This window comes from Centrocercus urophasianus, unplaced genomic scaffold, assembly GCF_019232065.1.
Source record: "Centrocercus urophasianus isolate 14NV4802_14NV808 unplaced genomic scaffold, USGS_Curo_1.0 seq_54, whole genome shotgun sequence".
Classification (NCBI taxonomy): Eukaryota; Metazoa; Chordata; class Aves; order Galliformes; family Phasianidae; genus Centrocercus; species Centrocercus urophasianus.
Genome location: NW_024885133.1, coordinates 619,089 through 644,672, shown reverse-complemented (window position 1 = coordinate 644,672; position 25,584 = coordinate 619,089). Strand labels below are relative to the sequence as shown.

Sequence of the window (25,584 nt, the reverse complement as noted above, 5' to 3'; positions counted from 1 at the left end):
AAGGCGACCTAATAATAACCCAACTCTGAAATATAATCACAAGTGTTCTAGCTTAAAATAACCTGTCTGAAAATAGCGTAATTAGACACAAACATCATTTTTAGTTTGACAAAAAGAACATTCAAGGCTTGATAATCTGAGCTCAAGGAAGAGGTCAGCTTCATTTGCAATATGAAGAGCCTGTCATAAAGAACATGTCACAGAAAATGAGGAAATCTCTGAAACTGCCCCATCTTTTAATGTACAGAGAGGTTGAAATTATATGCGTATCTAAGTTATTAGCATGATGAGTTTCTCACTGTTGGATACAGCTGTTTAAATGACATTCTCTTCCTTCCTAGCTGAAAATCTCCAGAACCTTATCTTCACTCACTTAGGAAATGGATCCTGTCAGTCTGAAGAGAGCTGTGCAGTGGGGCTCCCCAGGAGAGCAGAGACCTTTGGGGGATCTGACAGTGCCTCCATTTCAAATAAAAGTAAGAAAGAGGAGCTGTGGGGAACCTGTGCCTGTTTGCTGCTATGCTCTTTTAGAAGTCTAGCACCTATGTAAGCTGCTTAGCTCTTCACTATCTTCTCTGTAGTGACTATGAGATAATATCTGTCTTGCATCAGAGCCCCATTTAATATGTAGTTCTTAAGGGAACTGGAGGCTCTGAGAAGACGATCAGAATAAATTCCTAGCGTGCTGTATCAGCATGTTCTGTTTTGCTCCCTGTATCAACACTAGAGAGCAGAGTAGGGCTGTTGGTGTGACGTTAAAGGTGCAGTAACTAGGATGTGCAGGTTGAGGTAACAGCTCCACATAGAACTGCAATTTTGTTGGAAAAACAAGCCTGACATAAAAACCTAGGAGACTTGAGTTCAGCTGCTTGCTGAACGTTGAATTTTTTTCATTGCTGTGTTATGCAGTGGGTGTCCACAGGCTCTGTCCTGGTGGGCTGCTCACATACTGCTCTTCTTTCAGATAACAGTCTTGAGAAGAACAGTGGTGGTGACCAGAGGCAGTGGGACTGCAGAGGCCCTGCCGTCAGCTCAGATGTGCAGCTCCCAGAGCTCCCATTCGATGCAGAAGAAGGATCTCAAACTGTGTGTTGGGTTTGTGTGTGCAGTGAATGCATTTCCTGGTTTGTTGCTGTAACAGTGCTTAATAACTTACTACTTGAGAGGCATCATGGTTGTTCTGTTCACTGGATGCAGTATCTTTAATGCCAACTGTAATGACCGTGTATGTGCTTATGGCCTGTGATTCAAGTACTCTTGGTATCCATCAACATATGGGAGCAATCACTGCTCCAGCTATAAACAGTGTTCCCTTGTGAGGTGAACCCTTTCAATATGTCCTGGCAGCACCATCAGTGCCCAGAAAGCACAGATTGTTCTTTCTGTCTTTTTCCAGAGCAATGCAACGAGGCAGGATGACAGCAGTGGTGTTCAGCCCACCATTGAGTCTCAGGTACCTTCCTTCTGCTGTTAAGAACTCTGATGGGAAACAGCCACACAGTAATACAATGCAAAACAACCAATATTTGCAATGTCTGCAGAACCACGAGCTCGCTAACAGCCTTTTCCTTACGACTCTGTATGTCCTGTGGGGGACTCATGAGAGTCCCAGTAGAAAACAAAGATGGTTCTGGGTATTTAAACATGCATTTCAGAGAGCTGGCTAGCTGCTTTTCTTGATCTTTGGAGAGATTGATGTCCTCAGCTCATTGGCAACACTTGTCTCTTAATCTGCAGTGAGTGCTGTACTTGTGTAATGATTCAGTGCTGGAGGAAGTGGTCATTAATGGCTCATTTGAGGGAAACTGATAATGAGGATTGCTCCCTTGAATCCCAGTGAGATTTCTTTCGAGTATTGACGAAGCACATTAGTCTGTGCACAGATCTGGGATTTGTGGTGCTTGCACATGGCTTTACTGGTTGCTCATTTGTCAGAATTTGCTCGCAGCCGTGGTTCCACTGTGTGGTTTTATACAGATATTATTGATTGTGTTCATTATTTTAATAGGTGAAATGAAAACTAAAATCTGCTCCTGCATTAGAACAAACTGTGTTATGGTGCCTAATGTTTTTTATCACACTTGCCTCCCCTCTTTTTCAGCTTGTGCAAAGGATACAAACGCTGCTGCAGTTGCTCTTCAGTCTTCAGGTAATCAACTGCTTTATATCCAAGAGGTTTGTTAGGTATTAACTGCAGAACTCAGCATCTGGGGCTCAAGGACAAAAATGTGGTGTCTGGTATTGAAAGAAATGTTGAACCATTGGCTCAATCCTGACAACCCATTGACCGAATCCTATTCTCTGCTCCCTTACATGCAGTTCCTTGGCTAGTTGGAGCCTCTGCTCTCTGTGCTCGTTTAAAGTTGTTGTTGATACACAGTTGTGTACATATCTTTTGTTTTTACTGTAACTTTGTAATCAGTAACTTGAGTGATCCTGTCAAATTCAGAGTAACAATTCTAGGTGCAGGAGATGCTAATTCTGACATGTAAGCACAACTTGCACTTTAGTGCTTCTTTAGTATTGTGTCGGTAGTGATGTGCTGTGCAAGCTGGGAAGTTAGGTCTGTTCTTGAAGACAAAGCTACTGACCCCATATGGGAGATGCTTCTGTCTTTTCTTAGCTGTATGTCAGAGTTTGGTTTTGTTTCTCTGAGCCACTGTGCCTTATTGTAGTTGCCTTGTTCCCCCAGGCAGTGATATCTCAACAGGACAGCTACATTGAGCTGCAGCGAGCCACAATGGTGGACAGGGAGAAGCAGTACCGGCTGCAGTCCACGCGTGGCAACCTGCTGCTGGAGCAAGAGAAACAGCGGAACTTTGAGAAACAGAGGGAAGAACTGATGAGTGTCCAAAGACTTCAGAGCCAGCTGAAGCTGGAGCAGCAGCGCTGGGAGCGGGAGAGGAGCCAGCAGCAGAGGGAGCTGGAAATGTCGGAAGCCCATCTGCAGAGGCGTGAGGAGGAGACGCGGCAACTGAAAGAGAAGTTGATTCAGGATAGGGAAGAGCTGGAGAGGCAACGTGAGGCCTATCAGCATGACCTGGAGAGGCTGCGGGAGGCTCAGAGAGCAGTTGAGAAGGAGAGAGAGCGTCTAGACCAGCTAAGGAAGCTGAAGAAGCAGAACACCGTGTCGGGCAGCTTCTCCCCAGAACTGGGACAAGTAAGGAATTCAGGTTTTTATTGGAGTTCCAGTTTTGTTAACCTGCATGCTTCTGAGTGAAGGTTGCCCTTCTTGTAGCATTAACACACTTGTTTTGTTTGATGGGGCTATTTGTGCCATCACCTGAAATAGCTGGTTCTGCTTATGGTCAGAGATTACAGCTTGGCAGTACCTCAGTGTCTGAAATTCTGCCCAGACCTTTGGTAATGAGGGTATCTTTAAAAACTGAAAAATCTAAACTAGCAATTTTTTATTACAGGAACTGACCAATTTCAGGCCTATTGCAGGAGGTGCACTGCATTGATAGTGTTGTGTTCTGTTGATTTCTGAAAACATCTTTTATGTTTCAAAACATGATTTTTGGGGTCCAGTTGAATTGACTCACTTGTTACTGTCTGAAAGTCACTTTTTCTGTCCTTTCTGTAATCACCACGTGCAGCCTGCTCTTCTTTCCCATTGTTAGATGCAATATCCAGCAGTCTGCAGTTGCTGAAGCTCTGTTATCATTGGTTTGCCAGCACGCTTTGAGCTCAGTTAGCACACTGCATTTATTCCTCGAAGAAGCGCTTTGTGTTTGCAGGGCAGAAGGTGGCTTCTCCTCTAGTTTGACTCGGAATGCTTTTTTTCCCCCTTGTGTAGAACCCGATGCAAAGTCACGCTGTCAGCTTCAACGGAGAAGGAGGAGAACCATCTCCGCCGGTCCTGAAAGCCTCTGCGCGTGTGAGTGTCTGTGGCATGGATTACTTGGAGCGCGCAGAGCTGCTGCGCAGGGACAGCACCGCCCTGGAGGGCCGCCCGGCCCTGGCTCTGAAGAACGAGGTGCCCATCCACCTGCTGAGCGCCACCAACCAGATACAGAAACCCGCCGCAGTGCAGCAGCAGATCCCCACCAAGCTCGCCGCTTTTACGAAAGGAAGCAAAGAGAAGAGTGGGAAGAGCAAAGCGTCTCATAGGACGGACAGCTCGGGTAGGTGCCTCCAGATGCGTTTCTGGCCTCTTCTTATGGCATCGTGGGGATTCAGGGTGCTGTAGCTTAGACCTGTGTGGATCTCAGAAATTCATGTGCTGCAGATTGTTAGCGTGCTACCTGCAGTGGGTGGGCTCTTAAAATTCTTAAGGGTGAAGTGCGTGTAGTGTTTGAAGTGGAATTTTAGCCCCCAGTGTTCGTGTTGGAAATAGTGCTGTAGGCCAGCAGGGCAGAATTATGGTGAGCGTTTGTGAAACTGGATATAAAACCTTGCCTGATTCTAGTGGTAAAGGAAAATAGCGAGTGTGCTGCTTGTTCTGCATGAAAGAAACATTTTGAGGATGTTTCTTTCATTTTCCCTGCATGAAAGAAACATTTTGAGACTGTCCTAACCTCTTCTCAGTATCTGTTCAGGGCTGTGATTACATCAAACTTAGTGCCTTTCTGAGCACAGGCCATCATTAAATACAGATTTCCAGGCCAGAACTGAAGTGCTGTAGGTGTTGCAGTGTTGAAAGGAGCTGCTGCTGTCAGAAATAGAAGCAAGTGAAAACACAGTTACCCTGTCGTGGTGTAATTTCTACAGCTAACCACTAGGTACTGAAGCAGTGATCTCTGCCAGTGGCACACACCATAAAAACCACTTTTTCTCTACCACTTAAAATAGCCTTACTGCCAGCCTGGAAGAATGGCCTGTAATTTTAAGTTACAGAATTATCTCTTCAGCTTTATATAGGATTCCAAGCTGGCAAGTTTACACATCACTGGGGCCTGTGCTGCTGCAACAGATTCAGAGCCAGACCTGGCCAGGGAGTGGGATTCTGTTGCATGTAGCAGAAGCATCTGTCCCTGCACCTGAAGTTTAATACGATTATGAACTCCTCTTTTCACATATAAGAGGACATCAGGCTTCAATTACCATGAATACCAAATACTGACAAATGGGAAAATAGAGCTCTAATACTGCATCTCTCCAGCTTAATCTTTAATAGCTCTCACATAATGGTCTGTGGTGTGGAAAGACCATTTTTGGGTGAACACCATTAAGTTCATGAAAGGCCTAAAATGCAGATGCAGTGCTCTCTGCTCTCTCAAGAGCATTGGTGGGTTGCATGCTTGTTCTGCCCACATGTAGATCTTAGAATAAAACAGAACAGGACTTTCTGTACCAGAGGCAAGATACCGAGTATCAAATTTGGTTTCCATTGCCATAAGGAATTTGTGCTGAGAGCTGTGTGGGTCCAGAGTAACCATTTCATGAGTTGCTTTCATTGTAGAAACTAAGAAATGGACAGGCTGTAACACCACAATCAGTGCACTCTGCTGCTGAGCGATTCAAAGACAGATGAAGAGCAGAGACAAAAGTTCATCACAGTTCTGTGCACTAAAAGTAGGAAATTTCCATCACTAATTGAGTGCTGGGGACAGATCTTCATTTTCCCTCCACAAGTCTTTGTGGTACTGGATGTCAAGTCTGGATGTCAGGCTGGTAGTGGCTGAACTGGAATCCTCAGGGGAGAGGGGAGGAGAAGCACTCATGGTTTAAACAGCTGAAAAGAAAACTTAAGTATCTTGTAGTAGAAGCAACAGCTCTTTTTGGGATAGCAGCTTCCTTGGATATGCAGAGGCTGTCTGCAGTGTGGGTCTCAGCTTGAAGAAGGGAAATCAGTCAAGTACTCCAGCACTGATTTGTGAAATATTTTCTGCAGCATCTGTGGACCAGAAGCAGCTGATTCCCCCCAGGCTGGTCAGCAGAGAGGAGGCCGTCCTCAGGGGCAGGCGATCAGCAAGCCCAGTCCTCACGAGCAGCCAGAGCACTGCGTTCCAGCCAGGTATTTCTTGGCCCTCGTGCATGAGATGTGCCAGGAGCTCTGTGCAGTGCCAGCAATCTCTCTTCCTTTTCTCTCTTCCCCTGCAGAAATACACGGCTCTGCAGATGGTCAGCCAGAAGCACTTTCTTCTGCCTCCCCAAACCTGTTCAAACCCAGTACTGCTCACGCTCAGACCCTGGTGACCTCACAGCCAACTCTTTTAAACATGCAAGATGATACCAGCAAAGAAGATGTAATTTTTTTCTAACTGTTTCCATTTAAAGATTACTCTTCTCACGTACTGTTTCAAGAACTCAGGCTCCGGTGTTCAATGTGACAGAGACTCGACATGGGTGTCTTTTTATTCCTGCCTCATTAATACTTGCAAGGACCAGCCCAGCATTGTAGTTTTGCTTTGCTGGCTTCTTTGCCAGCAGCTCAAAATGAGGGCACAATGGTAATGATTTGCTTTTAAATTCTCAGACCATGGAAACGTGTTGATGCGTGGCATGGGTATGTAAGTTCAGAGCATGGTAAGATGCTGCCATTTACTGCAATTTGCTCTCTTCGGTGTATTTACACTCTTTGTGAGCACCATCTTGTAAATTGTTGTAGTTGATGTTGAATCTTTCAGATCTGTATGTAAAGATTTTAATTGTAAGCCTCCAGATGGCTGAGATTTTTTAAAATCCATATTCCCAGGTGCAAGGTTGCTCTCGTGGGTTGAGCCAACTCTCTGTTAAATAGCTGAGTAGCAAAGCAGTCTCTGTGGAGCCACACGTGATGAACATTGTGATACCAACTCACAGGGGCCAGGCTGGCATCTGTTTCTTTACTTGCCCCAGTGGAGTTGCACGCTCAGTGGTAGGAAAGGCAAGGTAAGCTTCTGAACAGCCTTCAAGGTTCAAGAGCTCCACCTGTTGTGGATGAGGAGAGCTGGACGTGTGAGAGCACAGCAGAATGAAGAGTTGGACTAAATGCAAACGGGCCGTCAGCCTGTGCCAGGACATCAGGCAGCTCTCTGTGTTGGTGGGGGCAGTACAGATTCCTCAGCAAAGCTATGGATTGGTTCAGAAGGAACTGCAGAGATGTTCCTTGCTGGAAGGCGTGTAAGAAGTGTTTGAACGCAGTAACTGTTCTGTTTCATCCCAAGTCTTCTGCATCTTTTGTTTGTCTGCTGAATTCCTTGGACTTTACTCCAAATACCATAAGATAACAAAGCTGCTGTTACTGCAGAGATTTCTCTGCAGCAGTTTAAGAAATGAAGGGAATATAAACTGTTTGGGTTTCAAAAAAGAACAAGTGCTATTAGCTGAACCTCTTGGTTTGGCTGCTTACAGCTGAACCAGCTTTTGATACCTCTTGTGAAATGGGTCAGTTCTTAATCTTGGAATGGTAGCGTTAACAGAGCCCTGCTCAAAAGGCATTATTTCTTTGTAGGAGTTTGCACAGTCATTTGTGTTCTGTCACTTTACTCTGCATCTCAGTTCTTCGTTACTTCATTACCTGAGGGCACGTACTGCAGTGTGTCCACATGTATTGCACACAGGGGAAATGGTTTAGAGGGGTTTCGTACAGGATTACAGAAACTGCTCTCAGAGCCTAAAAGCACAGGTTAACATCTTCCTGGTGTCACCAGACTGCTGATACCCCCACTGCCCCAACTAATTGTTCCTGCTAACGAGGGCATGCCTTGCCTTGGTTCTGAAGTGGTGCTTGGTGAGAGCTGAGCCTTGCAGAGCTTCACACGTTGCTGATGTTGGATTTGCAGAAAACTGCATGGGCAACGTAATCCTCCTTCCATTGCTGTAATGCTGTTTGATGGTTAGAACATGCTAACGTTGTTTTTGCATTCCTGAAACCTGGGTTGAAACAGTGGGAATATCTTCAAGTCAGTGCAACCTGCCACTGATTCAGCAGCTCTGCAGGAGAGATTCTTCAGCTGGAGGATGCAGAGGCTGCCATCATCTCTGGTACCCGAGTAATTTCTTCTGTAAACACACAGCAGGGATGTGCAGCGTGTTCCCTCGGTGCTGTGGTTTGGGCCACTCCTACACAAAACCCCCATTGCCCCACATTAGCAGTTTGTTTGGAGCCTTAACCTAAAGCTGAGTTGGATCGGTGGGCAAAACCACCCCAGCTGAGGAGGGAGGCCTCTGCTTAGCAATTTGAAAACAGTTTTTAGAAACGTGTATTTGGTTTAATTTGGTGCCTGTCCTCGTGTGGCAGGGAGCCCTGTGCATCAAAGATCCATTTGGAAACTTTTCTCCTTCCTCCATGCGGTGAATTAAGTCAGGTTTGGACAGTGCAACCTGGAGAACAAAACCTGCAGTGAGATCACATTTATTTCAATGTCATGACTGAAATAAAACCATCTGAACGTTGTCAGCAGTGCTGCACCGAGTTACAGCTCTTAGCAAACGAGCACCTGACCCTGACAGGCTGGCTGTGGGTTCGGCACCCTGGGTGCTCCTTGGGATGTTGGCCTTCAGTCTGTAACAAACCTGAAGCCATCTCTGGTCCCTGGCTGCAGTTCGTTCTGTGAAAGCCGCATTCACCACAAGCAGAGATTCATCACCTCAGAATCAGCCCCGTGCCATAAGAGGGGTTCGTGTGATTTCCTGTGCAGCACCCAGCGTGGAGGAGGCGTCAGTGTCACTGCTGTGCCCAGAGCGTGCTGCCATCGTGGTGAATGCTGAGGGCAGGGGGTGAAGTATTTCCTCTGAGTGAAGAATGAGGCTTCACTTCTGTCAAACTGCATCTATGGAGCTGCTGTTACATCCCTGCGGCTGAATGCACTGCCCTGGGATTCCCCTCAAATCTCACTTGCAGAAAAAGGGTTTTTTTTGAGCAGGTAACATTGCAGAACGCTGGGTGCCCTGCTGCTGGCTGTGAGTAACCTCGTTTCCACTGACTTTGGGTCACTTCAGGTAAGAGTTTCCTTTGGCGTGACGTCAGAGGACCCGGCAGCTCAGAGCTCTGTGCCTCCTGGTCGAGGTGCCCAGCAGGAGCTGCGTGCTGTCGCAGCCCTCGCGTTGTCCTGGCTGAGCGCAGTGGTGGTGCAGGGCAGGACTTCAACCCTGGTGCAGAGGATGCTTCCTCCTTCCCTCCTCTTCGGACAGCTGTCACTTTGTGCTTCAGACCGAGGGCCCCTCCGTACCCACTGGTACTGAGAAATCTGTATTGGAAATGCCTTCAAGTCTTTACCTGCAGTGGCCGTAGGCTGTCCTGCAAATGGAGGTCACTGATGGCTTCCCAGGGTGAGGCAGAAGCAGCCCCATTTCTAGAGAGCGGTGTTCCTGCAGAGCTGGGAGCCGCCCTGTCTGTGAGCAGCGCTCAGAGGAGCCGAATGCACGGCGCTGAGGCCCTGCTGTGCTCATTGGCAGTGAAGGCAGGCACTCAGGCTGGGGGAGCTGTGAGGCACACCGCTGGCTTTGCTTCTGCTTCCAATCCTGCAGAAGCCCTGCAGTGCTGTCGCTGTGCTGCATCCCCACACTGGGGAGCAGGAGCAGTTTTGTTGCCTTGCCCAGCAGTGCTCACATTTACACAGGGAAGGATAATACAGACGCCGGGTTCCACGCCTGCTGTTCCAGCCTGAACTCACTGCATCGTCTGGTGGTGCTATAATGCATTGTTCTCTGTGCTCTGATTTGGAGAGGGCCCCCCTTCCTTCCGAGGCCGGACCAACGCCTTGCAATGGGGCTGGGATTCACCATCAGCTCGTGGTGCTGCTCTGCAGCTCTGCGTTGCGCCACGTTTATGAATCAGCTTCTTGATATTTTTGTACTGAGAGAGATTGGAGCGCTTGAGGAAAGCTCTGCAGACCCCATTTCTGTTTGTAGGTGGGAGGAGATGTGGGGGGCAGGGGGTCCTGGGGCACTGCTGTGTGCTTCGCTCGGAGCTGTGAGCTCCCCCAGTGCTGTTCAGTTTTGCTCTGGTTCCTGGGCCCACCTTGCACTGAAAGCATTGAATAAACCGTCACAGTTTGTGGTTGATCGGCCGTTTGGTTGGGGTGTAAACTTTGTAAATAGTTCATTCGGTGTTGAGCCTGCAGCAGCCAAGTCTTTTAGTCTTATTTGTAAAGATGATGGATAAATGTTAATGTTGTGCTGAATTGTGCACTCCTGGTTAATTGAACACTTCATCCTAGCGCACCAAATGATGACTTTTACAATGACTGCAATGTTTCTCCACTGAAGGATTTCAAAGCTGCAATAGGACTGAAAACAACTTCTAGCAATAAAAGAAACCAAAAAGTAAACAAGCGAGCTGCCTCTGTATGTGAGCATGGGGGGAGAGGTTTACAATTCTGTGATTCTGTAATTAACCGGTGTTTTGCTCTTGAACCAAAGATTAAATCTCATTCCTTTTCTATCCTGGACAGAAATTGCTGTAGGAGCACTGATGGAGCACAGAGGAGAGGTGGGAGATGGATATGAATAACTGCAGCCTTCCTCAGTGAGGTGAGAGCCCTGGGGAGAAATCAGCTGATCTCAGAATGCTGCACTCAGCATGCAGGCAGCGTCAGCTCCGCCAAGTTGCTTATATTAGCACGGAGCTGCTTTGCAGGGCGCCGGCCAGAGGCGTGCCTGGCTCTGTCCCAGCCGGTATCGGTTCCATTTGGAAGGAGTGTAACGAAAATAGAAACTTTCTCCGTGCTGCCTGTGCCAGTTTGGCAGCTCGCTGTGCCATCCTGGAGGCAGCAGGCTGTGCGTCCTGGCAGCTGTGAGCTCGTGGCAGACCTGCAGGCTCACCTGGACCGCGAGGTCAGAGCAGACATAAAGCAGGGAGACAAAGGGAGAACGAGGAGAGCTGCTCTCCAAGGAAAAGGTGTCATTTTGGATCGTTAAAATCCAATGCTGTGGCCACTACTGAGGAAAAGCCTCGGCTGTGCCTGGATGTCGGTGCAGGGGGTGCTTCTGAGCTGCCTTGTGCAGGGATAAGGCTTTGTGTGCACCAGAGCATCCTCGGAGGGATTGGGTTCCTCGTGTGCAGCACTCAGGAGAGGAATCTGCACTTCGTGGTCTCTGTGCTACAGACCTCTGTTCTATGGCAAATAGTGCAGGTCAGCAGGGCAGGTGTGGATCTTGGGCAGAGCTCGCATCTGTTGGAAGCTCAGTGCTGTGTGTGTCAGTGCTGCTCTGCTCATGCAGCAGGTCGGCATTCCTTTGGTGCTCTCACCCTGACGCTGCTGCTGCTCCGCTCTGATGCCCGGTTTTCACAGTGAAGGTGTGACTTCGGGATGCAGCACCGTGCAGAGCTCAGCCCGGAATGCCGGCAGCTCCGCCCTGCTTTGTCTCGTTCAGATCTGCAGCTAATTAACCCGAAACCCAAACCACATTCTTTCTGTTTGGATGAATCACTCTGGGGCCATAGGCAATGACCAGCTTGATGCTGAACCTCCTCTTTCATGTGGCTGAGACGCTGCAGATGGTTCCCATACGTGCATCTGAGATCCATTGCAGCCCAGATGCTGGAGGACAAACACCCACAAAGGAGATTGGCTCCGTGCTGTGCTCTGACAGCAGCAGTGTGCTGTTTTCTGTCTTTCCTCAGCCATGTGACTCGAATCCAGTCTGATTTCTCATCCCAGCAATGGGGCCTAGGGCTGGCAGCAGAGGGATGTGAGCCTGTCCTTGTCTGATGCTCACGTTGCTTTGCTTTGCTGCTTCTTGGCCCGTGGGATCGGGCAGAGGATCAAAGCCAAAGCCCTCTTGGAGCTGGCAGTGTTGGAGTGTGAGATGCATGCGTGCTCCCTGGCTGTGGTGCAGCATTGCATGCACGGGAGCCTCGAGCACAGCAGGGATTGCTTTGTTACAGGGGTGTGAGTGCACAGGACTGTGAAAAAATCTCACTGATGGGTGCAGCATTGGTGTCCCTTTCCCATATCAGAGCAGCGGTGAGTTTGCGTTCACTGCATGGAATGCATGAAGTCATCCCAGAGCACAAACAGCACGGCGTCGTGAGGGCTGAAGTCACCTCAGCTCGCAGCTCCTTTGGGGAGCTTGGACAGCTGAGTGCTGGTGCCCCTCCATTCAACCATCCAGAATGTCCAAATTCTCTGAGAGCCTCACTATGGTGCGCTTGGTTTGTAGGGCTCTGGCTGTGGTTTGTGCCAGGATGCCCATCTGTTACCTCTTCCAGACATGGCTGTAGGTGGAGGTCTGACTCCTGCAGCTGGAGAGGTGCAGCCACAAAGCAGGAGGAGAGGCCCAGGTTTGAGCTAGGTTTAGATTCTAAATGGGTTACATCAATTCAGCACAATTTTTGTCCTGGTAACAAAACTGACCTCTGAACTCACTTCACTTGCAGCCCCATCAGCCTACGTTTTCTCACCCTGGCACTGAAGCAGTGATCGGATTAACGCATGGAAATGTCAGACTGGGAAAACAGGTCTGTGCTGTGCAGAGCTGCACCAGGGGAAGGAGTCTGGTTTTCCCCAGAAACTGGGAACTACTTCCTACCTGGGGTGGTGGGGGGGAGCGGGGCTGTGTGCCAGCTGGGGGAGGCAGGGATGGAGGCAATGAGGCTCTTGCAATCTTCGTGGCAGCTGCTGCAGAGCAGCCCAGGTGTGCTGCAGGAGCTGCTGCTCCCTGAGAAGCGCTTTGCTGGCAGCGCAGTCTGAGACGAGAAAACGATTCGCAGACGCTCGCAAAGCCCCCAGCAGAAGGGCTGCTCCGAGCGGCCCCAGCGCTGCGGAGTGCGGCTCTGCTGGATCCCAGCGCCGGGACGGGGAGGGAGAGACCTGCGGCTCCGAGCAGCTCCGTCCCCGCTGCAAAAGCCGGATGTGGTTGGGAGCCGCCGTTTACGGCTCGGCAGATTAAATAAAGCAGCTGCAGCTCAAAGGGCCGGCAGCGAAAGCTCAGCTCCGCTGTGTTGCTGGGCAAAATCGGACTTTGTCCGACCCTCAGGAGTCGCTGCAGCTGTAATAAAGGTGAGGCAGCTCCCGGCCCGCTGACAGGAAGGAGCTGCTTCCTGCTCCCAGCTCTGCTCTCTGCCTCTCCCCCATCCCGCGCCGCGATGCCGGCAGTTGCCGTGCGCTGCGCCCGGCCGGCCTCGCAGGGCGCTGTGCGGGCTGCTGCACAAAAAACTCCCTTCGGGATTTGCGCAGAGCGGAGGGGAAGCACAGCAGCGGAAAAGGGGGAAAAGTGCCGACCTGGGGCTGCAAAGGGCAGAGGCGGCAGAGAGCAGGATGGAAATGAAGTCATTTTATCTTCAGCCACCGCAAACGGGGCGGCTCTCTTCCTTCCAGTCCTGCCAGTTCTTGCCTATGCGAGCAGCTGGGAACGGTCGTGACATTGATTTATTCAACTCCGGAATTGAATAATTGCTCACACCCAAACCGTGCTTCTGTGGTGAGACATCTGGTTGCGCCCTCGGTGCCATTTCCTCCGCCTCGTCCCTCCCCCCTCCCCGCAGCGGTGCCTTCCTGCTGCGCAGCCTGGGAAGCAGCGGCTCTTTTCTGGCAGCTCTGCTGTAGCACCAGGCAAGGGCAGAGAACAGCTTCAACTTCGGCACTGGGAACAGGTTTGTGTGTCCTGCAACGCAGGAAGGCAGCCTGAGCTCTGAGCTTCCCCGTGTCACAAAGACGCAGGGAGAGCGGAGCCGTGCCCAGGGGCCGGGCAGCAGCAGGGGACGATGCTCACAACTTCCGCCAACCGAAAAACGTGGGCTGGGAGGAATTACGGCTTCAGCACACAGAACAGCACGGGACAGAGAGGGATTCATTCAGGTTTATTGAGGCAGCTCCAGGCTGAGTAATAAACACACACAACTGCTGTATAAAAAATGTGCAGAAGCAGCCCGTGGGCAAAGTGCTGTCACGTGCTACGACATTACAGGCAACTGCATCTGGTGCTGACTGCGTTCCAAGTCGCAGGCAGCGGAGCGGCCCGGAGCTGCCAGTTGCTCAAGAGCTTCCTTTGTCTTTCCCAGTAAAGACCACTTAAAAGAGTGAAAGAAAGAAGTAGACAAGAATCGCCTGGGTTCTGGGCTGAGAACGTGAGGATGGAACCCGGTCCCCTCTCACCACCCCCAGCCCTGGAGCGCTCCTCAGCTCTTGCAATCGGCAGAGAACTCTGTGCCTGTGGAACGATGCTCGCTCCCCTCTGCAGCCCGGAATCTTCTGTAGGTGTTACAGAATATTTAATTACACCGCTTGGTGTGAGCAGCAGATCTCTTCTAAGGGGAAAAAGCAAACAAAGACACTGCAGGGATCTGTGATTCACCGGCATCTTTTCTCCCTGCAGCGTCTAGAAGAGTTTAATTCTGGTCACAAGTTTTTAAGAAGTTAATTGCTGCGTAGCAGGAAAGAAATGGCACAGAGGGGACGCCAGAGAATAATTAGAAGTGGATAAACCCTGTGTTTATATGTAGACAGGGCTTGTCTTACAAAGGCAATTACCGACCGTTCTGGGACTGAAACCCCAGCTATAATCTTATTCTGGCACCGGCCCTCAGCCCTCACGTCCCACAGGACATTTGGGTGCCACCAGCAGATTAACTGTGGCACCAGGACGAGGAAGCAGTGCTAAAAGCAGCCGCCGTCTCCCTGTGGGTTCCCCCAGCACTGGGCTCAGACAGCTTTCTGCACCAGGACACCCAATCCTGCTCACAGCGAGCATTCCCCAAAATCTTTGCATAGGCAGAGACTCAGTGGAAGGACGAGGATGCCAGGTTCAGCGTCGCGTTATTTATACTCGCCTTCCCGCAGCATTTGAGCTCCAGCCTCGAAGCTCGTGGCCAGAGCCGATGCTTCTGGGAGAGCTGCAGGAGCGCAGCGCAGCCCTTCGGGGCTCAGCCTCACGCAGCACAGCTCCAGAGCAGCTCCGGGCCGACACAAGCCGTTCTTCAGGCAGACAGGTACTTCCAGGTGCTGACGAAGGCGGTGGGGATGAGGGAATAAGGCACCGTGGTGACGCTGCTCCAGGTGTCGGATGAGGGATCGTAGCAGTCCAAGGTTTTGCAGCGCTGCGCCCCGCAGTACCCCCCCACCACGTACAGCCTGTTGCCCGACGTGACGGCGCGGCAGCTGATGCGCTTCGCCGTCACGTCCCCAAACTTGGACCACTGGAAGGTGTCGCTGTGGAAGCGGTAAGCGGAGCTGGCGGAGAACTCCGTGTCCCCCCCGATGACGATGACGTGGCTGCCCACCACCGCCGCCGCCGTGTATCGCCAGGGCTGCGGGCAGCTGCAGGGCACCGTCCAGCGGTTCTGGCAGGGATCGAAGCACTGCACCTTGGGCAGCTTCTCCTGGTTGGTGCTGGTGCCACCGAAAACAAACAGCTTCTTCTTGGCCCCCACCACGGCGGCGTTGCTGACGCCTTCCCGGAGAGGGGCCACCAAGGACCACTTGTCCAGCTGGGGGTCGTAATGCTCCACTTGCTTGAGAGACACGGAGGGAGAGGCCGGGAAGGCCCCGCTCACTGCCGTGTGCCCTCCTACCACGTACAGGCAGTGGTCCAGTTCTGCGGAGCCGTGGCCGAACCGCGCCACCAGCATGGGAGCAGCCTTGGCCCACTCGTCGTGCAGCGTGTCGTACACCCAGACGTCCCTGGAAGCGCCGTGCTCGGAGCCCTTCCCACCCGTGATGTACACTTTGCAGCCGATGGCGCAGGCGCTGCACTCCTTGCGAGGGCTCGGGATGTCGGCGCGGGGAATGATCTCACGGGTTTTGTGGTCCAGCACGTAGATCTTATCACACACAAAGGTCTGGCCGCCAAGCAGCAGCAGGGCCTGGCTGACCTTGCGGGGCCGGGCGCAGCACCCCGTCACCACGCCGTCGTTCTGCAGGATCTTCATTTTGCACCGCACGGCGTCGGCCACGATCTCCTCCCCCAGCTTGTGGCTGATCACCAGCTTCTCGCAGGCCACCTGCTTGCGCAGGTAGGACTCGGGCAGAAGGGCCAGGCGCACGGAGCGCAGCAGCTCGGGCAGAACCTCGTGCCGCCGGGGCAGATCGTACCGGATCCAGCCCATAACAGCTTCGTACACCAGGGTCTCGTCCTCCACCTCCAGCTCTTCGCTCTCCACCAGCTCCAGCAGTTTCTCTTTGGGCAGCCGGAGGAAGTCTTCGGTCTTGCAGAGGGAGGTGAAGTTGGCCAACGCCATCCTCCAGGACAGCTCCAGCAGCCGCTCGCAGCAGTGCGCGTCGGACAGCAGCAGCATGTTCAGGCAGTTCCCGGGGTAGAGGTTCTTCTCCAGGAAGTCGGCCGAAGCGTCCCGAATATCCTGGAACTGCAGCATGTCCCCGGCCTCCAGCAGGGACTCGGCGTTCTCCTCGTTGATCAGCACCCGGGCCGAGTAGGCGTAGTCCAGCAGCAGCTCCAGCACCTCGGGGTGCAGGGAATCGTGGAAGTTGACTTCTGCGTCCCTGCTCTCCTTCAGGCCGCCGCTGAACATGGCGTCGAAGTAGCGGCTGCAGGAGGCCAGCACGGCGCGGTGGCAGTGGAAGGCGCGGTTCCCCGCCCGCAGCACCACGTCGGTGAAGAGGTGCCTCTTGCGGAGCAGGTTCAGGTGGGTGAGGAGGCTGTCGGCGTGGCCCGGCTTGTGGAAGAGGTGGATGTTCATGGAGCCCGAACTCGAGCGGGATTTCCGGTTCTCGTGGCTGCTGACGGACATCGCGGCGAGCTGCTCTGCGTGGGAACGCTGGAGGGTCAGCGGCGAACGCTCGGACGTTACCGAGGGACCCGCGGGGCCGCGGCGGAGGGCCGTGAGGGAGCCGGCGGGGTGAGCGCGGAGCCCGACGGTAAGGGCACGGACCCAGCCGCTACCGAGCGGTCCGGGAAGGAGCACGGCGCAAGACGCGGAGGTGACGGGTGCTCCCCGCGCTCCTCCCGCCCCGCAACCGCACGCCTTACCGAGGCTCAGCTCCGAGACGGGACCGGACCGGACGGGACGCGCTCCCCGCTCCGCTCTGCCGCCGCACTCCGCCGCCGCGTGGCCGCCCCGGCGCTGGCCCCGCCCCCCGGCCGGCCAGCCAATCGGCGACCGCGGCGCTCTCAGGCCGTTCTTTGTGAATGGGAGCCCAAGGCGGCCCGTGCGCATGCGCCTCTCATTAACCCCTTCCCTGCCGGCGGCGGCGGCCCCCACGTGCGCTGCGATCCGGCCGGCAGCGCTCCCCACCCGCAGCCGAGCGCTCCTCCTGGGCACGGCACCCCTCCCTTCCACAGAAGGGAGCCGGAGCCCGTAGGGGAGCGGCACGCCAGATCTGACGCTCGTAAAGCCCGGTCTCGGCTTTGTTCGTTGAGTCACCGTGCTATAAAGGGGCCGTAAAGCGGGAGCCGCGGTTCTGAGCTGCTATCAGCAGCTCGCTGCAAAGCCCACGCTATCTGTTAATGCCTTTTCACATCTCGGCTTGCTGACAGAGCGAGGTCAGGGCCGGAACAATCTGTCCCTGCTCAGCAAATGTTTTCCTGCATGGAGCAAAGCAAGAGCTGAGCAGAGCAGCAACGAGCAGCGGCTGCTTCCCACGGAGGAGCAGCTGCTCTCTCACAAAACCTCGTGCAAAACAGCATCAGCTGAGCCGGCGGTCAGCAGCAGCCACCACGAGGCAGCTGAACGCGGGCAAGTTTGGGACCGAACCCTCCGAGTTCAAACAGCTCCAGACCCGAAACCCTCCTGCACTTTCCCGTCTGTGATTGGAAATTGCTTGAGGAGAAAATGCGTAATGCAAGGGTGCTTAAGCCAGCTGATAGCATCCTTTGTCTTTGTTTAAAGCGTGATTTAGTTTTATTGCTTCTGCATCAGAGGTTTACACAGGTACAGCTTGTTTTGAATCACTACAGCTACACCTTGCCCCGTGCTGAGCAGGGCAGCCTGTCCCAAAGGGGTGGTTCAGCAAAAAGGTGCTCATTAAGGAAAAAAAAACTTGTTAAAAATCAATACTCAGCTGCAGTAGCTGGTGCCAGCTGAGGACAGGACTGGGCAGCAGCTGCAGCTGTATCAGATGTTCCAGCTGTCTGAGACTGCAGAAAACATGAATCCTTTGCAGACAGAAGCTGCCAGTGCTCCAAGCAGCGCTGCGTGCAGCTGCTCCCAGATCAGCCACCAAACTGTGAGCAAAGGCAGCGCTGGTCCAGGTCCAGGAAAACAGCCAACCAAGGCAGCAAGGACAGGGCAAAGGGCAAAGAGCACCAACGCCTCGTTATGGGCCCAGCACAGAGGCAGGAGGCAGCTTCTGCTCTTTGTTACACGCACACAAAAGCCAAACATCCCAGCGAGGTGAGCCATGCGGCACTGGGCAACGCGGGACACAACGCTGCTCAGATGGAGGAGCACTGCTTCCAAAAGACCCATCTCTGCGAAAACCTCCAGCAGTGAGGTGCTCTGAATCATTTCCACTTGAAGGAAGATGGGTAACAGATGGTCTCTGCCTGCCCGTGGGTGCTGCAGCAGCACAGCACCAACGTCTTCCGTTGCCTGGAAACAGTTTGGGGCTTTCTGAAGCCAGATAAATGACGTTTGTCCACTCATCAGAAGTAATGATGACCCAAGGCCGCCTTTGAAGCATTTCTCACATTTATTATTGGCACCGTTTAAAGATATGATTGTAAAACTCACTCGTGCATTGGTTTCACCAGTTATTTCAAAAATGATCAACAACATTTCTTCCTTTTTTTCTTTTCCAAGCCCGGCGGCTCTCGCAGAGCTCGGTGGAACAGCTCCACCCGGTGGCCTTCCACAAAGGCACAGCCCGAGCCTCAGTGCACCTTTTGGCTTGTTCTGGTTTCTCCTCGGGTAGAAAAGCTGGAAGAAAGCTTGGCAAGGCACTGCATACAGCTGCTGCTATTTCCCCTACGGCCTCTAAAGAAATGCAGCAGTCACAAGGAGCTGCCACCCACCAGCCTCCCTCTGCCACCCGCTCCTGTCTGTGTTTGGGGTATCAGCTGCTGTGGGCTCAGACACCAAAACCTCTGACAGAGAAACTTCCACCATCAAGGTCAGCTCTGTGGCTCAGGGAAGCACCAGGTGCTGGGCCTGGAGCTGGAACTCACCGAATCCATCCTCTGGAAGTTCCGAGTCAAACAATCATGGCTGTTTTTCCACCAAACACTTTGTGCTCTTTTACACGAGAGCGGGGACTGGGGGGTTCCAGCTGTCTTTTGAAGTACAGGAAGGCTGGAAGCGACCACAACCTTTTTTTCCTCTGTTATCAATCCTATCAGATTCTGATTTTCAGAGGATTCACCCAAAAGATTTCTATGAATAAAATCTGTCAGCCATAAGTAACCCTCTCTGTAACAGAGCTTCTGATTACACTCTCAATTACAGGATTCATGGAATTAGAATCATTGGCATCCAGGAAAGTTAACATCCAGCCTGCCTCATTAAATACCTTCTTACCACATTAAACTTGGGTTTTAGAAGCTTAATTATAGCTCACGCAGCTCCAGAACTGCCCTTTCCAGATGCCTGGTAGATACCAATCAGGGAGGAGATGGTCCCCAGGAGCCCCACTAACCACGGAGGGAACCGTCCGGCCCACAGGAACCCCGGTGGCAGCCAATGGATGGCGTTGCAGAGATCTGCCAAGTTACTGACGATGCTCAGAACTTCAGCCTTCACTTGGGCTCGCATTTTCTGTTGACTCTGTGGTGAAGGCGGAGCACTGGAAACAAACATAATATTAGTGATGGTGTACTGTACCTGGAGGTGTTTAAGGCCGGGGTGGATGGGGCCCTGGGCGATGTGATCTAACAGCTGTAACCGTGCCTGAGGCAGGGGGTTGGAACCCGATGAGCTCTGAGGTCCCTTCCAGCCCAAGCCTGTGATCCTACGATCTTATCATCCTACAATTCCGTGCAATTACAGCTCACGAATGAGAATAAATAAAAATATTCAGGTGATAACAGGTGTAGAAGCAGGGAGAGGAATCATACCGCTTCTGCTGCCTCAGCTTCCTTCTTAACCGGAACAGGATTCTCAGGGATCTGGAAAGGAAGCAAACTGAAGTCACTGCTGCAGAGCAGCGGCGGGGATCCGAGCCGAGGGCCGGCGCTCACCGCAGGGTGCCCAGCACCAGCGAGAGCCCCCAGAGCGCCGTGCTGGCTGCCCACCAGCGCAGGGAGCGGCCGCGGATGACGCCGTTGTCGGCCGCCCAGGCGACGTGCTCGCAGGGGTAGTAGAGCTGGTCGGCCACGTTGCGGAGCACCGACAGCCCTCGCACCAGCACGTCCTCGTCCTGCGGGGAGCACACGGACACGGACACGGACGCGCCCTGATGCCCGCGGCCCAGCGGCCTCCTCCCGCCGCGCCCCGCGGCCCGCGCTCACCTTGGGCCCCAGCCCGTAGGCGCGGCTGTAGCTGAGCATGGCCAAGTCGTCCAGCAGGCGCAGGACGGTGCGGCAGGAGCTCAGCTGGGCCGACACGGCCAGGAGGCTCCCGGGCAGCCCCTCGGCGGGGCTCCGCGTCCCGGCCAGCGCGCCGCCCGCCAGCTGGCAGCCATAAGACAGAGCGCGGACCTGCGGAGAACGAGGTGAGGGACAGGGCCGCTACAGGGCCGCCGCAAGGCCGCTCCGCCCGCACTCACCGCGCGGTCCCGGCCGCGGTGCGACTCGAGCGCCGCCACCAGCGCGTCCAGGGCCCCCGCCGCCATAGCAACGCCCCCGTGCCGGGCCGCCGCGCGAGGCATGCCGGGAGGGCGGCGCCGTCGCCACGGTGACGCGGCCTACGCGCGGGGATGGCGGCCCGGACCCCGATCCCGGCTCGTCTCGCGGCCGTTCCGTTCCCGTGGGCCTCCCACCCGCAGCCGGGCGCTGCCCGCGGCGGCTCCCGGGACGACGGTCGGCCATTTTCTCACCTTCAGTTCCCCCCTTACTGGGGGCATCGCAGGCCGACGCCGGCCGAGCCGCCCCGCAGCGGGGCCGTGTTGGGGCGGAGCGGGGCCGAGGGCGGCGCGCGCTGCTCGGAGACGCGCCTGGCGTTCCCGGAGCGGCCCCTGCGGCAGCGCAGCCCCTGCCTCGCCCCGGCGCCGTGCGTCCGAATGCACGCAGACCCCCGCGTTCGCATCTGCTCCTCGGCGATGAAGGACAGCTTCCCCTGCCCCGCAGCCCCCCCCCCGCAGCCCGCCCTCCCCAGAGCGCAGCAGAGCAGCGGCGGAGTTCTTTGTGGAGACAGGGAGAAAATCGGGCTCCCTCCTTCAGTGCACAGCACCTCGTACCCAGCGCACGAGGTCCGTCCCGCTGCCAGGGCGCGTCACTCCCACAGCGGTGAGAGCTCCGGCGTCAGAGGCTGCCGGGATCCCCAGCACGGACTGGCGGTGGCCTGGCTCAGAACCACGCTGCCAACCATTAAAGCCGGGTGGATGTTCTGCCTTCTCGTTTTATGACTGAATTAATCAACCCGATGCTCATAAAACGGCTTCAGCCAAGGGCGCCAAGCGTTCCCAGCAGCAAACATCTCCGCTTGCAGTCCCTCAGGTGCTGCTGTTCTCACTCAAAAGCTGCACTGCTTCTGATGCACCACATCCACGTTCTGCAGTTTTAATCTGGTGTTAAATGCTCTGCCATTCAACGGTGCTGAATCAATTTGGGAGCCGCTGTCTTGAGAGTATAGCTTTAATCTCAGTCATATTTCCTTACAAGTGTAAATAGAGCTGAGTTGTATTGTTTTGTTTTAAATAACACCAGTTCCCCTTCTGGCCGTTTGCAGGATGTGCTCCCATTATTAAAGGGGATGGACGGCCCTATTACCACACTTCTCATCAAATGCAGTTTAAAGGTGAACACGGTCCACCTGCAAAGCCAAGTGAGAAGGTAACAACATGAATTTGGGGATGACCAAGACACGGTTTTCAGCACCTTGCCATGTTGAATTCTGTCCTGTGCAACTGAAAAAACAGCAGATGGAAAGACAGAGGTGGGAAACAAAGGGATCGTGCTTTGAGCAGCAGTTTCATAGCTCTGTTTGCTTCCCTTCAGCACAAATCTCGTATAAAATTTGGGGATCCCAGAAGCAGTGGATCTATGAGCGAGCAGAAGTATGCCTACACTGCCCCGGGCAAAAGGGAGCACAGGTATTCAGCAGGATAGGCTGACGAGCATCCCAGCAGCTGCTCCTTCTGATGAGCATTGCTATTTAAGCAGCTCAGATCTGTTATCTTGCAGGTTCTATGACAAGGAATGCGCTGCCTTCCAGATTCACCACACAAATGTGCAGCCAGGTGATGGTCGCACCAGGTTCTCCACCTCGATGTCAGAGCTCTTTCCAGTACATAATGCAGGTAAGGTGATGCAAAGACAACATGCAGACCTCTGCTAAGGTTTATAACCAGCTGAACGGTGTTTTTTATCACTTGGCCTTAATAATATAGACAAAAGGTGTAATGCATGACTATCATACATATGTGAATTTCTGTTTTTAACATTTTATTGTTCTTACATACTCAGTGCCAGTATCCTCACAGTGGGGTTCAGTTTCATTCCTAGCAGGTTCAACAGCTACGTCCTTCACTCTCGCCTTTGCCAGAGCCTGTAGCTATTGCCTGTCTGAACAAAAACACTTCATCCATCCCCAGAGGTGATGAAGACCCAGAGAGAAATCGTGCACTGGCAAGAATTACCACGACACAGCTCTTCTACCCAGAGGTCTGTTCCCATCCTTGCTGTGTGGGTGTTTTTAAGCACTTTCCTAGGCCTCTGTTGTCCATTCTCCCCTTTCCATGCTGGCTGGCAACACGAGCCTCTGGGCTGCGTGGGGGTGTGATGTGACACAGGGCACCTTTCCCAGCTCCAGCCTACTTCTGTTACAGCCAGCCATTGTGTTCTGTAGGCTGGCAGGTGGAACTTCTCCCCGAAGCCTGACTTGCTGCTGCAGAAACATGGAAGCAATGTCTGCTTAGGAGATGACCTTTCAGGCTCCTGTTTCTTCAGCACAACACAGCACTCAGACTACCAGCCACCACTGCAGCCCCAGAGGGTGACAGGAAACAGCAAGAGCCACCGTGACAGCCACATCCCCTTCTGCTACCACAGTAAGGTTGCTCAGGCTGTCCTGGTGCTGGAGGAAGCCTGCGAGGTTCTCCTGGGTCTGTGCAAGGAAAAGCAGTGCCTGGTGCTCTGGGAAAGGAAGCAGCTCAAATATCTTGGGTTGAAGATGGCAGGCAGGCATGGGTGCAGCTTCAGTGTCATTAGGAAAACAAAGCCAGTACTTTGAAATCGGGCAGAACAGCCACGCTCAGCCCCCTGCTGCACGGGGCGACTGCTCATTTCAGGCCCTTTCACCTCCCCGTGTGACAGCTCACTTCTTTGTCACTGCAGTCACTCGCTCCTATTGTGTAGGAATTGTTAGCACGTTCAGGTGGTGGCATGAATGTTTTCTGGGACACAAACCAGAGGCTTGACCTTTCTCCCTTGCTATATTTGTTTTCTGAATTTACTTTGTATTTGGGGGAGGATTTGAATTAAAAGCTGTGCTTTTGCAACCTCAGGAAGAGATGCAGTTTGAGCTGGTCGTGGGAGGCATTAAAATCCTCCTCTGGCACTGTTCCTGATGGCCAACAGCCTGCATCTGAGCGAGGTCCCTTTGTGCTGTGTGTGTTTTTAAGACATTCGCTTTAGATGCGGAGCAGATAGCAGTCAAAATTGCCCTTGTCACTGCCTTCATACCCAGCATGTGGAATGATATTCCTATGTCTTCCACGTGAATTTCTTCATTTACCTCCTCAGTGAGAGCTGTCGGTCCGCAGCTGTTTGCTGGGCAAAGGTTTGCCCTGCAGGGCTGACTGCAAAGTCTGTCTTTGCCTCTCATTAATGGAGCGTCTGCAGATCTGTGACTGCAAGACAAACTGCAAAGCTTTTCTGACGTCCTCCCAATTTACTGGCTTGAATTGTCTTTTGACTGCAATCTGTGAACAGGTGAAAATCCCATCAGCACCACCCAGGCTACGCTGGTCCCACACAGACAGCAGAAGCAACGGCTCTCTGAAGACGTGCTACAGCAGGTACAGCGCTAACAGCCAGCATTCACCGTGGGCAGGTTTGGGAAGAGGGATTATGCAAAGCAAAGCTGTAGCCACCCTGTGAAGTTCATGTTCCACCCATGCCCACGTGCTGCTCTCTCCTCAGATGAAGTGCTCACACCTGGTGCTGCCCTGGAAGCAGCAGAGTTTCTTCAGTACCGAGCAGAAGGATGAGTTCACACCCAAGTACAGAGACACAGCAGAAATCCAAGCAGCAAACTGCCACGTGAGCTGCGTCCCGCTGGGGACCCTGAAAGAATATTGCTCCCAGGGAAAGGTGCTCCTTACACAGTGATGCTCCCCCTTTTCCCTGCTTGCCCAGAACTTCCTGCAACATCAACTGCCTGTGTTGTGTTACCCAGCTGTTCTGCTGCTGCCGGTCTGGCCCTGCTCCTGGCCCAGCTGTGTGTTATTACAGTGAACGTTTATTTCAAGAGTTGAATGAGGACGCGAAGTGTTGTGACAGCAATAAACACCAGGGGATTGGTCCAAAGACACGGGTGACACCTCTCTGGAGCTGCAGGATCCACGCAGTGCCTCCAGGCGGGTGCTGGGCAGGAGGGAGCGGGGGAAGCTCAGGGGAAGGGCGAGAGATCAGAAGCGTCAGGGCTGCGTGTGGGCTGGAATCCCGTGTTATCTGTTTGGATTTTGGTGTCAAGGCCCGAAACCAAAGGTCAGTGAACAGGAGGGTGGAGAAGCAGCGCTCTCGGCTTATGATGAGCGGGGCTGTTTTCCTAGCAACAAGCAGAGTATTTCTGTTGAGTTGATAAGCTCCTGGGGATTCCCTGAATGCTGAGCTTGCACTAACTCTGGTGGGGATGTAGGCATTTTAAAGGGAGGCCGAGTGAGCAGCTCCAGCTGCTGCCTTGTCACAGCTGCCACTTCACGAGCTCTTCTCAGCCTTTTGGTGCAGATGGATTTGATTCACGTGTGCTGTGAGCCAGCAGTGCAGTATTAGAACAGGCTTGCTAACTCATTTCCAATTGCTGCAGTCTGTATGTGAGCAGTGGCCCACAAACTGCCCGTGCTTTTCTCTTGAGATTTGACATTACATCTCTTGGGAAAGGGCTGCTCTTTGTCCCACGTGTACTTGAAAGAAGCCTTACTCAAGCCTTGCAGATTCCCACAGCTGCTCCTCACGGTGTCATTTGCTGGCATTTTGCAAACACCGAGATTCAAACGTATAGATTGCTTCACTGGGTGTAGTAACAGGGACTTGCACACGCTGCAGGTCTGTCCCATATTTTTAATGACCATAAGTTGGCATTGCTACCTGTTGTGCTACTGCAGAAACAGCCACTGTTCCCTGGGGTTAAATGCTGAGCACCAGCTTTCGGTGGTGAGCTGCTGCTGGGGGTGGGCTGCAGTTGTTTGCTTTCTTTTCACGTAGATCCTGTTGCAGTTTCAGACACAGAAAGTTCTGCTGGCTTTTGGGGAAAAGATCTTTGCTTTCTAAGCCCCCTCCAACCACTCACAGAAATGCCTCAGGACTGCCTGAGTTGGGAAGGCCAAACAGACCCCGCAGTGTAAAACCAGCACAACACTCCTCCCTGCAGACGGAGCCACCAGCACGTACCCACGGCACACCAACAGCGGCTGCGGCTCGGAGATAAGACGAAGTGACGTTACTCCTCCTTTGCTTTAAAAGCCCCGTCGCCGACCTCCTCAGCTCCCCTTGGCACCGCAC

General features: G+C 53.2%; 4 protein-coding genes across 9 annotated transcripts in view; 2 read left to right on the top strand and 2 right to left on the bottom strand.

Annotated features, from left to right (window-relative positions):
* Positions 1-10,199, top strand: part of ARHGEF18 (Rho/Rac guanine nucleotide exchange factor 18) — a 42,235-nt gene extending 32,036 nt beyond the window's left edge. For 5 of the 6 annotated variants that reach the window (XM_042835615.1, XM_042835612.1, XM_042835611.1 and 2 more), the window contains exons 24-31: positions 342-476; positions 965-1,095; positions 1,397-1,453; positions 2,102-2,149; positions 2,693-3,160; positions 3,800-4,127; positions 5,837-5,959; positions 6,046-10,199. In XM_042835615.1, the coding sequence (XP_042691549.1) occupies positions 342-476; positions 965-1,095; positions 1,397-1,453; positions 2,102-2,149; positions 2,693-3,160; positions 3,800-4,127; positions 5,837-5,959; positions 6,046-6,206 (1,451 nt within the window). In that variant the 3' untranslated portion in view covers positions 6,207-10,199. The remainder of the gene's footprint in view (positions 1-341; positions 477-964; positions 1,096-1,396; positions 1,454-2,101; positions 2,150-2,692; positions 3,161-3,799; positions 4,128-5,836; positions 5,960-6,045) is intronic. The other variant, XM_042835613.1, reaches the window with a different exon arrangement.
* A 3,913-nt stretch (positions 10,200-14,112) lies between these two features.
* LOC122169469 (ectoderm-neural cortex protein 1-like) lies at positions 14,113-16,855 on the bottom strand. The gene is made up of 2 exons (XM_042835680.1): positions 16,798-16,855; positions 14,113-16,572 (listed from the first exon to the last, which is right to left on the bottom strand). The coding sequence occupies exon 2, from the start codon at positions 16,556-16,558 to the stop codon at positions 14,789-14,791; it is 1,770 nt and encodes a 589-aa protein (XP_042691614.1). The 5' UTR covers positions 16,559-16,572; positions 16,798-16,855; the 3' UTR covers positions 14,113-14,788.
* Positions 16,856-18,439: 1,584 nt separating this feature from the next.
* Positions 18,440-20,319, bottom strand: PEX11G (peroxisomal biogenesis factor 11 gamma). Its single transcript, XM_042835670.1, has 4 exons — positions 20,212-20,319; positions 19,942-20,120; positions 19,819-19,869; positions 18,440-19,547 (listed from the first exon to the last, which is right to left on the bottom strand). Exons 1-4 carry the CDS (start codon positions 20,248-20,250, stop codon positions 19,319-19,321), a joined length of 498 nt encoding a protein of 165 aa, XP_042691604.1. The 5' UTR covers positions 20,251-20,319; the 3' UTR covers positions 18,440-19,318.
* A 299-nt stretch (positions 20,320-20,618) lies between these two features.
* On the top strand, positions 20,619-25,538 carry TEX45 (testis expressed 45). Its single transcript, XM_042835667.1, has 9 exons — positions 20,619-21,147; positions 21,590-21,693; positions 21,859-21,953; positions 22,045-22,160; positions 22,406-22,524; positions 22,709-22,910; positions 23,794-23,879; positions 24,004-24,174; positions 25,288-25,538. Exons 1-9 carry the CDS (start codon positions 20,619-20,621, stop codon positions 25,351-25,353), a joined length of 1,488 nt encoding a protein of 495 aa, XP_042691601.1. The 3' UTR covers positions 25,354-25,538.
* Positions 25,539-25,584: the final 46 nt, after the last annotated feature.

Coding starts and splice junctions, on each gene's coding strand:
- TEX45 (XM_042835667.1), top strand. CDS start 20,619: ATGGCGGCCCGGACCCCGATCCCGGCTCGTCTCGCGGCCGTTCCGTTC. Junction 21,954..22,044: donor CCGGGCAAAAGGGAGCACAG/GTATTCAGCAGG, acceptor GTTATCTTGCAG/GTTCTATGACAAGGAATGCG. Junction 23,880..24,003: donor CTGAAGACGTGCTACAGCAG/GTACAGCGCTAA, acceptor CTCTCTCCTCAG/ATGAAGTGCTCACACCTGGT.
- PEX11G (XM_042835670.1), bottom strand. CDS start 20,250: ATGCTCAGCTACAGCCGCGCCTACGGGCTGGGGCCCAAG. Junction 19,870..19,941: donor CTGGTGCTGGGCACCCTGCG/GTGAGCGCCGGC, acceptor CTTCCTTTCCAG/ATCCCTGAGAATCCTGTTCC. Junction 19,548..19,818: donor AAGCTGAGGCAGCAGAAGCG/GTATGATTCCTC, acceptor GTTTGTTTCCAG/TGCTCCGCCTTCACCACAGA.
- LOC122169469 (XM_042835680.1), bottom strand. CDS start 16,558: ATGTCCGTCAGCAGCCACGAGAACCGGAAATCCCGCTCGAGTTCGGGC.